General features: G+C 37.8%; 2 protein-coding genes across 4 annotated transcripts in view; one reads left to right on the top strand and one right to left on the bottom strand.

Annotated features, from left to right (window-relative positions):
* The first annotated feature begins 696 nt into the window (after window positions 1-696).
* hey1 (hes-related family bHLH transcription factor with YRPW motif 1) lies at window positions 697-4,544 on the top strand. The gene is made up of 5 exons (XM_058753702.1): window positions 697-835; window positions 1,129-1,204; window positions 1,320-1,403; window positions 2,050-2,131; window positions 2,620-4,544. Exons 1-5 carry the CDS (start codon window positions 750-752, stop codon window positions 3,231-3,233), a joined length of 942 nt encoding a protein of 313 aa, XP_058609685.1. The 5' UTR covers window positions 697-749; the 3' UTR covers window positions 3,234-4,544.
* A 2,385-nt stretch (window positions 4,545-6,929) lies between these two features.
* stmn2b (stathmin 2b) overlaps window positions 6,930-13,027 on the bottom strand; it is a 14,646-nt gene continuing 8,548 nt past the window's right edge. For all 3 annotated transcript variants that reach the window (XM_058753305.1, XM_058753306.1, XM_058753304.1), the window contains 4 exons: window positions 9,708-9,803; window positions 9,170-9,345; window positions 8,828-9,019; window positions 6,930-8,041 (listed from right to left, as the gene is read on the bottom strand). In XM_058753305.1, the coding sequence (XP_058609288.1) occupies window positions 7,982-8,041; window positions 8,828-9,019; window positions 9,170-9,345; window positions 9,708-9,803 (524 nt within the window). In that variant the 3' untranslated portion in view covers window positions 6,930-7,981. The remainder of the gene's footprint in view (window positions 8,042-8,827; window positions 9,020-9,169; window positions 9,346-9,707; window positions 9,804-13,027) is intronic.

The raw sequence follows: 13,027 nt of genomic DNA, 5'->3' as shown, positions 1-13,027 counted from the left end.
GTAAACTAACTATAACTTTAACTAAATTATGAGTAAATATAATTATTAAATTAAAATATAATATAAAATGTGTTTTAAGTGCTTATTGCAAGTGAAAATCCCTGCTGTGTTTACTGCTTTGTACTTATTAGTGCATTTAAAGTGACTAGTCGGTTTTAATTCCAATGTACCTTAAAGAATGCCGTCAAAGAAGGTACATGTTTGAGCTTCATGGACTACATTTAGACTTGGTGGCTTCCTCGTACACACTGCACTGCTTCGGATGAGTTAGTATTAGATTACAGGTTCACACGCTCACTCGCAGACCGCCCGTCGCCCCAACCAATTGCCCCATTCATTCCAGCGCCGGAGACGGCCGTCGCCCCTGATTGGTTATCAGCGCTCTGCTAAGAAACTTTCCCACGGCCAGCGCGTGCTGACAGCCGGCCAGCCACTCCTTTAGCTGGGCTAGACAACACAAGCGCCGGCGGAACCCAGGGGCGGAGCTCCGCTCTCACGGACGAACTTTCTATTGGCCCTTTCTTAAGCATATTCAAAAAGAGGGGCGGGGCTAAACTGGGACGTTGACAACCGACATGCCACTCAATCTCAGACTTGTTCGTTGATTGGCTCTCCACGCGTTTAGCCACGCCCCTTCTGGCGAGCTGCGGCGTTGAAATGATACCGTGGGAAAGCTTGTCGGCTCATACGGATGAACTTCTGTCTCACCTGACACACGCTGCGGATACGCTCTGTAAGATTATCGAAAAATGAAGAGAAATCACGATTTTAGCTCCTCAGACAGCGAGCTCGATGAGAATATCGAAGTGGAGAAGGAGAGTGCTGACGAAAATGCGTAAGTTGGCTGTCATTTATTTATTTGGGGTTGTTTTGCTTTTTTTTTTGAGTGATGAAACGTTGAACTTGCAACAAACCGGAGAAGAAAATAACCATAAAATTAAATGCGCGCACATTTAAATTGTATCGCTCACAAAATTGAGAATATAATTTTAAATCCCATGTCTGACAACGGAATTGTATGGAATATTACCTAGGAAATCGTTTCGTTTAAATGTTGGTCAATATCATGTTTCATAATGAATATCATGCTGTGTTCATATTTATCTTATGCATATTTTGTTTTTAAAGCGGTGTGAATTCTCCACTTGGTTCAATGTCTCCATCCACAACCTCTCAAGTGCAAGCGAGAAAACGTCGCAGAGGGGTAAGAGCATTTTTCATCGTTGCAAAACCCTGAAAACGTCATCTGTAATGCTGAACAAATGACTTTACTGTTCTTAAATGACTGTTATTAATGATTTCACAATGGGTTTGAACAGATCATTGAGAAGCGCCGCAGGGACCGGATAAATAACAGTCTGTCTGAGCTTCGCAGGCTGGTGCCCAGCGCGTTTGAGAAACAGGTGAGGGTCAATCACTGCACCTGACTCACATCTCACTATCAGATGTCTAGCTACTGTAAATGTCTAGAATTGTTTTTTTGTTTCGTTTTTTTCAAGTCTCATTATAGCTGAACTTCTTGGAAAAGGAAATGCTGGCATTAGTTTGGCTCAATCCTGTATTAGTATTTCATGAAAACAGTAAAGCAATTTTATTTAGAAATATTATTATTAATATTTTAAAAATAAATAAAACTTAAGTGTGGCATAACCAACATGCAGAAAGCCATTTTGTTGTCATGTGACAAGAAAACCATATAACAAAGAGGACTCCTTGCAACCCGCAAGATATCATAATCTTGGGTTTTGCAAGACAACTCTTCAGAATTTAATGGTTAGAAAATTTTGCAGATGTATATTTAAGGTGCAAGGAAAACATTTGAGCACTTTATACTTGATTGGGACCACTTTATGGCATTTTTGGCATAAACGTTTTCCAAAAAATATACTGTATGAAACCAAAATAAAAACATGTCACATGGGTTTTTGAAATGGATTAATAAAAAAATTAAAAAACTTCCTCTTTATCATCGCAAACATTCTTATTAGCCCTGTGTATGATATATAGTCTTACCTCTTAACTCATCAACACACTTGTTCTTGTTCTCAGGGCTCTGCTAAACTAGAAAAAGCTGAAATTTTACAGATGACCGTTGATCACTTAAAGATGCTTCATGCAGCTGGGGGAAAAGGTAAGATTTTTATAAAACTTGTTTTAAAGAAAATACACTTTGAGTATAAATTTAGTTAATAAGCATTTACATATATGCAGCTTTGCATTTATTGTACAACTTTTTATATTACATATTACAACTGTATTACAGATTTTTTAAATGTTGGTTTCATGGTTTCTATGCATTATAATATTTTCTAATTATTTATGAATTATTATAAAGTCTTACCAAAAAATCAAATTTAATGCAACCTTGCATTATGAGATCAAACAATGTTTGGGAATCTGCTCAAGGTAATTCCCACAGCGAATATAATTACCAACCCCTGCTCGACATAAAACAGGATGAACTAGACGTGTAAAGTGTCTTTTAATCTCAGCTGTTTATCTAGCATCATTTCAGTTTCACTCTCAGCCACTCCCAGTGTTAACTGCAGTGTTTCCTGTCATAAGCTGTAATCATTATCAGATCAGAACGCTCAACAGCTCTTGTTCTCTCTCACACAGGTTACTTTGATGCTCACGCGCTGGCCATGGATTACCGCGGCCTGGGTTTCCGTGAATGTCTGGCGGAGACGGCGCGTTACCTCAGTATCATCGAGGGCCTGGACAACACCGACCCCCTCCGAATCCGCCTGGTTTCGCACCTGAACAGTTACGCCTCCCAGAGAGAAGCTCATTCGGGTTTGGGTCACTTGGCATGGGGCTCTGCGTTTGGGACGCCGCCCGGACACCTGGCTCACCACCTCCTCCTGCAGCAGCCGCGCAGCACCAGCAGCCCTCCGTCCTCCAGTTCTTCATCGCCCTCCTCCTCATCTCCATCCGCCCCCTCCACAGAGCCGCATGCCCCCAGCAGGCTGACTGGCACGGTGATTACTGAGGCAGGGCAGACAGGACCACTGCGGGTGCCGCCCAGTTCCTCCCTGCCCCCTGGGCTCACACCACCTACTACATCCAAGCTTTCTCCACCCCTCCTGACGTCACTTTCGAGCCTGTCGGCGTTTCCCTTCCCGCTGAGCGCATTTCCCCTGCTGTCTCCGAGCTCGCTGGGCCCCGCGACTCCCTCCAGCAGCCTGGGGAAGCCCTACAGGCCTTGGAGCATGGAAATAGGAGCCTTCTGAACTCAAAAACATGAACGCTGTGGACAGACAGTCAGTTAGAAATGACTTTTTCTGTAACATCTGACTATTTTGAAGAGATGGACAAAACCGCAGACTTGTACAAAGGGAAAAAGCGAATACAGATCCGATGTACTTATTCCAGTTACCCTGTCTTGTAAAGCTGTCTTGTCTCAGGTTGAGCAGAGATGAGTTCTGGAGATGGTCGGGTTCTCGCACATCAGTTCTGAGCAAATCTAGTTCTTTTGTCCCTCGGTGGAGAAAGGTATATTAAGAGAGAGAGAGAGAGAGAGAGAGAGAGATTGGAGCAAAAGCAGATGAGATGAATCACTGAATGGGTGTTAATGGAGTTAAACTCAAACCAGATGTCCATTTAAAGGGACAGTTCTCCCAAAAATGAAAATTCTGTCATCATTTAGTGACCCTATTTTGATGAATGTTTGTAACCAAACAGTTTTGGGTGCCATTGACCTCCATTGATTTTTTGTCCAAGCGGGACCCAAAACCATTTGGCTACCAACAATCTTTAAAATATCTTCTTTTATCTTCCAGAGAAGAATTACAGGAATATAGGAATGGCATTATGGTAAGTAAATGATGACAGAACTTACTTTTTTGGGGTGAATTATCCCTTTAATTATGCTAAAGATAGAAAAGAAGTGCTCTGATCACATGAAACATATATTTGCATCCTAAATCATCTCCTTCAGAATGACAGGCAGGATTTGACTTATTTTTGAGGAAATCTGTTCAGCGTTTCCATGAAATTGAAATACTATGCAATGAAGCTGACAGTGATGTTTTGCAATTGTCCCTCTGCAAATGTATATGAAACCTATGCAACAGAATCTGTATTCCTCAGCTGAACTTGACGAGTACTTTATTTTTATAAAGATTTTAAGTCATTTTGGTCAGTGACCTGCGGTGTGTGTTTGTTTAAAATGTTATGAATTTGTTGTTTGCAGAGACAGACCACTGTTAAACCTTTACAAAGACAATCTAGATAGACAATCTCTCAGAACTGCACTAATTTAAAAGTAGCAAAGGCACTCTTGGGTTTGTTCGTGGCAGAGTTGTTTGCTCACGTGCATATGTTCCCTCTTCATGCACTAAATCATCTCTCTCTCTCTTAGTTAACTGTACTTGAGGAGTGTTTTGGAAAACCAGATTGTTTTGTGGTAATAGGGAATTTGCACTGGCAAATCAGATAAGACTAGGGGAATAGATAGTACTGGAAGAGATGGTGTGGTACTGTGCCTGTCCCTCACTAACCTGTGTGACTTTCCTGTAATAAAATTATATGTGTAGCTAATAACCCTGGACTTGTGTATTCATGTCCTGTTTTCATTTTTGACACTGTCATTGATACATTCAAAATTACAAATGCGAACATACTGGTACCATAACACTTATCAATTATTTAAAATTTAACCAATCTAATGACCATTAAAACAAACAAACAAAAAAAAAACTTACTGTTACAATGTTTTGCATAAATATTCAGCATTTTATATAGATTTAAAATTCATAAATTAACCATTTACAGTGATTGGTTTTAGTTTAGTGTTTTATTTAAAAAAATATATTTTACATTTATTTAGATTTTAAAAAATTGTTTAATTTTATAATTCATAATTATAATATAATTTTAATATTGGCCTTTTTATAAAAAAAAAAAATATTGGCCATTAAATAAAAAACAATTATCAGCTTACTGGTATCAGTCAGAAATTTAAAATTTCTCTTCTCAATGACATTCATTTAATTAAATTATATAATTAATTATAATTTTAATATTTGTCCATTTTTAATTATTGGTCATTAAATGAAAATTATTATCTTCTTATTGGCATCAGCCAAAAATGTGAAACTGGTGCAATCCCAATCAAAACGATCACATATTTTTTGGTACAACATGACCATTTTTACAGACATCTAAATTAAAATATTGTCAGGGCAAATCCACAGTCTGAGAATTGTATATGTAAACAGTCAAAGAAAACTACATTCATGATTTTATCGTCCAGAATTGTTGGCGTGTTTGAAATGTTCCAGTCAGCCTTGCTCTTCACAGGTAGATATACATAAATAAGCCTTACATGTGATTTAATGCTTTGGGGATGAATAGTTCCTTTCATGCCAGCGAGATGAGGCACTGCACATTTCTATAGGGCTTGAACCAGTGCCTGTATGCGTGCGTTTTGAACTGATATCAAACACGGCCCAGGGGCCTCTCTGTGGCCTCTCTATGTATCCAGGAAGCCATTAACAGCCAAGGGATATCCTGGACAATGGCAGCCTGGCTGGCCTGGACTGCACAGGGAGGAAAGAGAGAGGTACAGAGAGAGAAGGGAAGAAACGAGAGAGATGGAAAAGTGGGAGGAGAGGTCTGCACAGTGCAGCTTTGTCCCAAAGCAATCACAGCATCTCACTGAGCTCCTGGTGTGGTGCACTCCCACGCCACCACGGGTACTGTGACTGCCAGCCAAAGCCGTAAAACAGATTCCCACCTACACACAGCACTCTGCCAACACACTTCTTTATTTCTCTAGCTGCCGTTAAATCTATTTCAGAGGCTTTCATCGCATGTTTTTCCCCTTATTCCCCCCCAGAGGTGGATTTCCTAAACCTGGAATATTAAGTAGATAATGTAGCAGTAATGGATAGGTTTGGAATAGCATACTCATACTATTTATGCAGTATGCAAATTGACTGCATGCATAAAATAGTGGATGACCTACTACATTTGTATCCCAAAATCCAACACGCTTAATGAATGGTCTACAAATAATTCACAAATTTTCTCATGACTCATCATCTGATTGAAATTTTTACATAAAACTGGTTGCAAAATTAAAGATGATGGCTGGATGCCACTTGCTGAATTAAACGTGTAATGTCACATAATTAGGTCAAGCAATGGCAATGCTTATATTGCATATGCATGCATATATTTGCATTGCAGCCAATACAGTTTCATAGGCTATACTACGTTTAAAAAAAAAAAAAGGCAGTATGCTGTGCATATGCAGTAATTCTGAACAAACTACTAAACTATTGTCTTATCAATAAGGCCTTGTTTTAAATTGAATATTAGTTTAGTACTAACGGTATACTGGCTTATATTTAATATATAAATAAGTAGGATAATTATTCGATAAGTGTTTAAAGTAGCCTAGTTGGCTATGCTATATCATTATCACGTGACCTCGTTGCGTTACCTGTTTATGTTGCTTTTTATTCTCATTTTGGGTAAAATGTCAGCTTTTGATAGTCAAAACTGTAAAACAAACGCGACTAATAGGCTATATTATATTAGGTTGCTGCGTCTTGTTAATTTATTACACCATCCATCAAGTGGAAACTTAAGGTAAAGTCGAACACATTGCTTTACCAGGAACAATACTGCACACTGGACGTTATGAAAGCAAATTAGGTTATAGTAATAGTAGGTCTTATAGGTCTTATATGCATGAATTCCCATACAATGGGTATATAGTTTAGTAACATGCTTCATGTTTTCTTGCAAAGTCATGTATTGCCATCTGTTGGTAAACTAGGGCATTACACTTCAGGTTCTTTCACACATGGTTATGTTATTCACGCTTTTGTGGCCTACAGTAGCTGTTAAATTTGTGTAATTATGTGTTTATGTTAATGTATGTCGTATGAAATAAAAACAGAGCCAAAGACATATACTCTCATTCCAAGAACCCCAAGCCTTTATTCACCACAATTTATGCTCCCAAAGTTACATGTGTGAAGGGAATAAAATGCACAGCTGGAAGAGAAAGATGAGGGTGGGCAGGTTTGTGACATTAAAGCTACTTACACAAGAGCAATGGCACAGGGTAACTCCGTCCACCCACACTGCTCTTAACACACACACACACACTTAAACACGGCATCCATTTTTATCACCTAAAATCCTCTGTGAAATCCCCTAAATCTTCCCCTAAAACTTCAAGCGATTCTCAAGAATTTAAGGCTAACTTGATGTTACACCGTCAGCAAAAATACAACCCAGACTATGGTCAAACACGGGTCGAGAGACGTCACATGACTTTGGTGTGGCTCAAGCTGACTGGATGTGTGTGTGTGTTTGTTGTGGTTGTGATGAATGTATGAAGAAAGAGCTAGAGATTGTTTTAAATGCTATGATAGTGACCAGTTAGAGCTGTGTTTACTGTACTGTGGTGGCTTTTACTCTCTCCACATGGACATAGAGACACTAAAATGATCGTTGGGTTTAGAGAAGACATTGCTAGCCAGCAAACTCACAAACACCAAAGCCTGGTACAAGAGAAACTGTAGCAGATCTGATAGAGAGAGCGAGAGAGGAAACAAGTACATCCACTAAAAGAGAAAGATACAGAGAGAAACTTATAAAATGGCACACCGCAATACTTTTCATCGTCTCATATAAAACAAATAGGAAGTATTTACAAAAAAACCACACCCACTTTGACTGGTTTCGATTTAATCAAAAACATTTCTTTTTTTTTTCTGGAGTAATGGTGTTCCTTTTGTCTTCTGGACTATATCGGGGAGGATGCTGTTGGTGAGGGGGGCAGGGTCGATTCCCTTCATCTGAGCAGGGCAGGGCAGGGCAGGGGGTGGGGTGCCAGAGGCTCTTTTCTACACGGGGCAGCGGTGGCGGGATGAGATGGGGTCTCTCTGGGGACGGGAGGTCGCAGGTATGGGGAGGGGGTGGTGTGGGGTGATGGGACAGTGGGTGTAGAGAGATGTGCTCATGCTGTCAACTCTTCCATCAGCTCTTTGTTTCTGCGCACCTCCTGAGCGTGCTTCTCCTGAAAGCACACAAAGAAGTAATACAGTAAATTGATTAACATAAACATTACAGTTTATAGCTTAAAGTTGACATGCTGTGATTAAAATGAACAACATTTGTATTTTAAAATGCCTTTTGCAGCACACTTATGTCTCATTGAAATATTTTTATTGTGCTGTAGCACCCTCTTGTGACAGGAAATAAGATTAGATTTTTATTGATTTATTTATTGATTGAATAAAAAGATGCCATGATTTTTCTATCCTGTAAAAATCACAATGTCAGATAACTTTTCACAGTTACAGCATGCCAGTGTCTCAAGAAGTATTTAAAATCGGTGGTATTGTACATGTCGGTAGCATAAAAATAGTGTGGGATAAATTATGCATTTAATTTTAATACTTGTGGGGCTTTTTTATTATTCATATTATTGCGCCTAAATTCTAAATACAAATAAATGCTGTTCTTTTGAACATTCTATTCGTCAAAGAATCCTTAAAAATGTATCACTGTTTCCACATAAAATATTAAACATCACAACTGTTTTCAACATTGATAATATTGAAATCATGCCATGATCATGTGACACTGAAGACTGGAGTAATGATGCTGAAAATTCAGCTTTGCGCACAGGAATAAAATTACATTTTAAAATTGTAATAATATATTACAATATTACTCAGTTTTATACTGTTTTGTCTGTATTTTTGATTAAATAAATGCAGCATAAGAGACTTCTTTCAAAAACATAAAAATATTTAAAATCTTGCTGACCCTAAACTGTTGAAGTTTTTAGTGCAAGTACCTTCTCATGCAGTCGTTCCAGCATGGCTGCAATGTAGGCTTCACGGTTCTCCTTGATCTGCTCCATCTTCGTGATGAGTTTCTCCTCCGCCATCCTGCTGAAGTTGCTGTTCTCCTCCATGGCTTTCAGCAGGACGTCCCGCTCGTGCTCACGTTTCTCAGCCAGGGCCCTCAGGACTTGAGCCTCCTGGGACTGGAGATGAAGAGTGGGGCAGAGTCATAGGAATCATCTATTTATCAGCTCACATTAAATAAAAGTGTAAGGGCATTAAATAAATAAAAAAATAGCAAATATCAAACATAAGTTACATGGATATATAATAGAAATGAATGGGTAACTCACTCTCCTCCTGTCCTCTGCTGCCTCCAGCTTCTTCTGGATATCCTCCAGGGACATGTCCCTCTTTTTGGGAGGTGTAGTGATGCTGTAAGAGCCGTCAGCCATGGGAGAGGGTGGCTTGAGGATGACCTCAAAGGCCTGGCCAGAAGCCCGCTTGTTAATGGGCTTAACCTCCATGTCTAAACACACAAGACATAAAGTGAAATAAATGCGGTGTAGAAAGTGCAGTATGTCAAGCAGCAAATATTCCTCTACACATTGGTGAGGTATGAGCATCCGGATCCATGCAATAAAACGCACCAACTGCCTTCTGCTCATGAAATGAGCTCGTATAACTTTGTTATACAGCCATTTATCAGACATTTATTGATCTATATTAGCTGTTACAATAATAAATGTGTAGTATTGCTTGTACACATACAGTCCAATAAAAAGTTATATTATGAAGATCAGACTGAATGAGCACTATAAAGCACAGCACATTATTGTAAATTCCTTCTTCACTGCTTCTCATTACTGGCATTATATTTTCATTTCCTACCTTCAAACTCGCCCATGATGTTTTTGCGTGCCTCTGGGTAGAGACAGGAGCAGATGAGGGAGACGAGGGAGAGCTCCTTCATCTTCTCTTTGTATGCTGCAGGGAGACACATCAAACAAAATATTGACCCAGATTCTCTCTCGCTGTTTTATGAATGATTATTCGAAACTGCATCGTTAATGTTGCAGAAAATAACCCAAATCATCTAAGTTTTCAACCAGAGGTACACTGACTAATGTCAAATATAAAATATTATTAGAATAAGTAGTGAGACTAATATAAAATACAAAATTTTAGTAGAATAAGTACTGAGAAAAATATGTAGCTAAAGAATAATTTTGCAATATATATAGACAGAAATGTATACAAATATTACATAAAATAATGTGTTTGTGTATATGTATGTATATATACATACATTGTATACATGTCATATATATATATATATATATATATATATATATATATATATGTGTGTGTGTGTGTGTGTGTGTATACATACATACAAATGTGTGTGTGTGTGTGTGTGTGTGTGTGTTTTAGAAATGTTTATATTGTTCATCATTTTTTAAATATTATATACATATTAAATACATATTAAAATATTTATTATATATAAAATTATATATTTAATATATTATTACTATTAATCTAAATACTATAGATAGATTGATACATCGATAGATGTGTTCGATATGTTACTATTGAAAGCTATTGCACTGTATTTGTGAGAAAAAAGTAACATTTTAAGTCATCGTATAAATGATTATTTAAAATTGCATTGCAGAAAATACCAAATCATCTACAAGGTTTTCAACCAGGTGGTCCACTGACTTTATAAAACTAATATATTACATATAATAATATAATATATTACAGAAACATATACATACATGCATACATACTTGTGTGTGTGTGTGTGTAGTGGGTGTAAATGAATATATTTTATATATACATATTTTAATGTTTGATATTATTTTAATTTAAAGTTTTAATATTTTCTAACTGAGAAAATAATAGAGGGTCCCTGGTTTGGCTAAGAGGTTGGGTGGGTGAGGGATCACAGAGTCCAGAAACAATCAAGCAATCAATAAATAAATCAATAAATAAAGCAAGCAAGCCTTAACAGCACTATGTTTCCATTTGAGCTTTCTAAGGAAAAACCAGCAGCCGTGTCCTCACATGCTCTGGTTTCCTACAAGACAATGTTCACCACAAGCTCAACCATCCCCCACCGCCCAGCTTTCAGTGTTACATTATTTATTGGAATCCATTTTTACTCCGACTACTGAGGATGTGTGTGCGGGGAGTGAGTCGGCAAGACCAAAGAAAACACAAGGCCAGACAGATTTCCAGATGGCGGTTTATGACAGCTACATTGATCCCACCCCAATCATTCCTCATCCCCAACTTCAGAAACATTTTTCTTTTTCAGCATTAGGTGCAAACAAGCCTAAATCATACAAACATCAGTGATGGCAGATGCTACATGAAGCATATTAATGTATCTGATTTTCCTTGAACACACAAGGCAGCATTTATCAAGGTCAGTGCATTTAAGGTTATAAATCAATGTCCTGACAGTTGATGTTATCAAACAGTGAACGCTTGGGGTTTTTTTCAGCTAGATTTCAAACTGTTATTACGCTTTCCAGCATCAACCTACTTTCTTCACTCTCTCAGCCCAGAGGAGCCTGGAAAAATCTGATCAACTCCCTCTCGCTCCCTGACGAGCTTATTAATCCCTCACAAATAGAGAATGGAGAAACCCGGGGAAAGAAAGAAGTGAGAGAATCACTCTGTTCACTCCCGCCAGGATTAAAAGCCCTCTGGCTGGCTGATTTTGGTGTAGGGGGCTTTAATTAGTAATTACTGGAGCAAATCATTTCTTCCGGTAAATTGAGGGGGTGGCGATGGAGGTTTAGTGCTGTGATATTGAGTGTTCCCAGACCTCGGTAAGCATTTCTCTCCTGCTGTCTAGTCAGAGTGAGATAAGGATGATAGACAGTTCACTGAAGCAAGTAATTCAGGTCAGCCGGCTGGTGAGCAGGTGAAAAGGATCTCACACAGACGACTGAATCTTTATGTGTGCAAAAGTGTGCTTTAATCAAGAGCTTCTGCTGGAAAATATCAGGTTTGTAATTAGAAAAGAATATTCACTGTCTGGAGACCACACCCTTGGCTTGAGATGTAGATATTGTGGCAACTGGTCAAAAAAAAAAACATTGATTATTGATGTAATGGGACAATAAACTATTGCATTGTGTTACAGTAAGTAATTGTAATTCTTATATATCATGCTTTTATGCACTAAATTTTACACGCAAGCACAACTGTATAAATCACTTAATCTAATTATATATATATATATATATATATATATATATATATGTGTGTGTGTGTGTGTGTGTGTGTGTGTGTGTGTATGCATAGAAATTTATAAGATAATCTAATACTAACTTTACATATATACATTTAATTTACTTAGAATTTTTAAATTAAGTAAATGTTCTTGTCGTGAATTCTTATATATACACCTGCATGCACTAGTTTACATACTGTATATATCATACACATAATATCACTATATATATATATATATATATATATATATATATATATATATATATATATATATATATATACACACACACACACACACACACATTAATTTTAACATACTATTAATTTTTACATTAAGTAATTATTCTCTGTGCTTGACTGCTTGACTGATTATGACTTAATACATCGTACTCTCATGCACTACAGTGGTGCAGACCATGTATTGCACCACCACTAAATATGAAGTAAAATAAAAATGTGCATTTCTAAAAATTTGCCATTGAGCTCTACGGGCCAGTGGACGAGCAAAAAGTCCTTTGTGTGGTTTGTTTGATAATGCATCAGCATGCCCACCCTGGAAATCAATAATGGCCCCTCCCACCGGCTGCTTTCTCTCTCTTCTACACACATATGCTCTGTCCACTGCAGCTGCACGGGCAAATGCCCCTCCAGATGAGCTCTCAGTGTTCAGTAAATATCATCCGTTCGTACTAAAACCACTTCATTTCATTTTAATGAGTAAAATTGGCTTGAGTCCTTATTGAGTCCATATATATATATATATATTATCATCATATGGTTGACATTAAAGCCTTAAAGCCTAAAAAAAATCATTAATCTTAAAAAGCAATAGCCGCACCCCACTGTTGTGCAGCATTGCTGAATATGTATATTTAAACTTCCTGTTAGGTTAATGATTAATGGAGTTTGATTGGATTAGTCATACTGTCTTCAGTAATCCAGTAACCATAGATGAT

This window comes from Onychostoma macrolepis, chromosome 19 (assembly GCF_012432095.1).
Source record: "Onychostoma macrolepis isolate SWU-2019 chromosome 19, ASM1243209v1, whole genome shotgun sequence".
Classification (NCBI taxonomy): domain Eukaryota; kingdom Metazoa; phylum Chordata; class Actinopteri; order Cypriniformes; family Cyprinidae; genus Onychostoma; species Onychostoma macrolepis.
The sequence above is the reverse complement of the archived record's forward strand: the minus strand, read 5'-3'. Positions and strand labels throughout refer to the sequence as shown.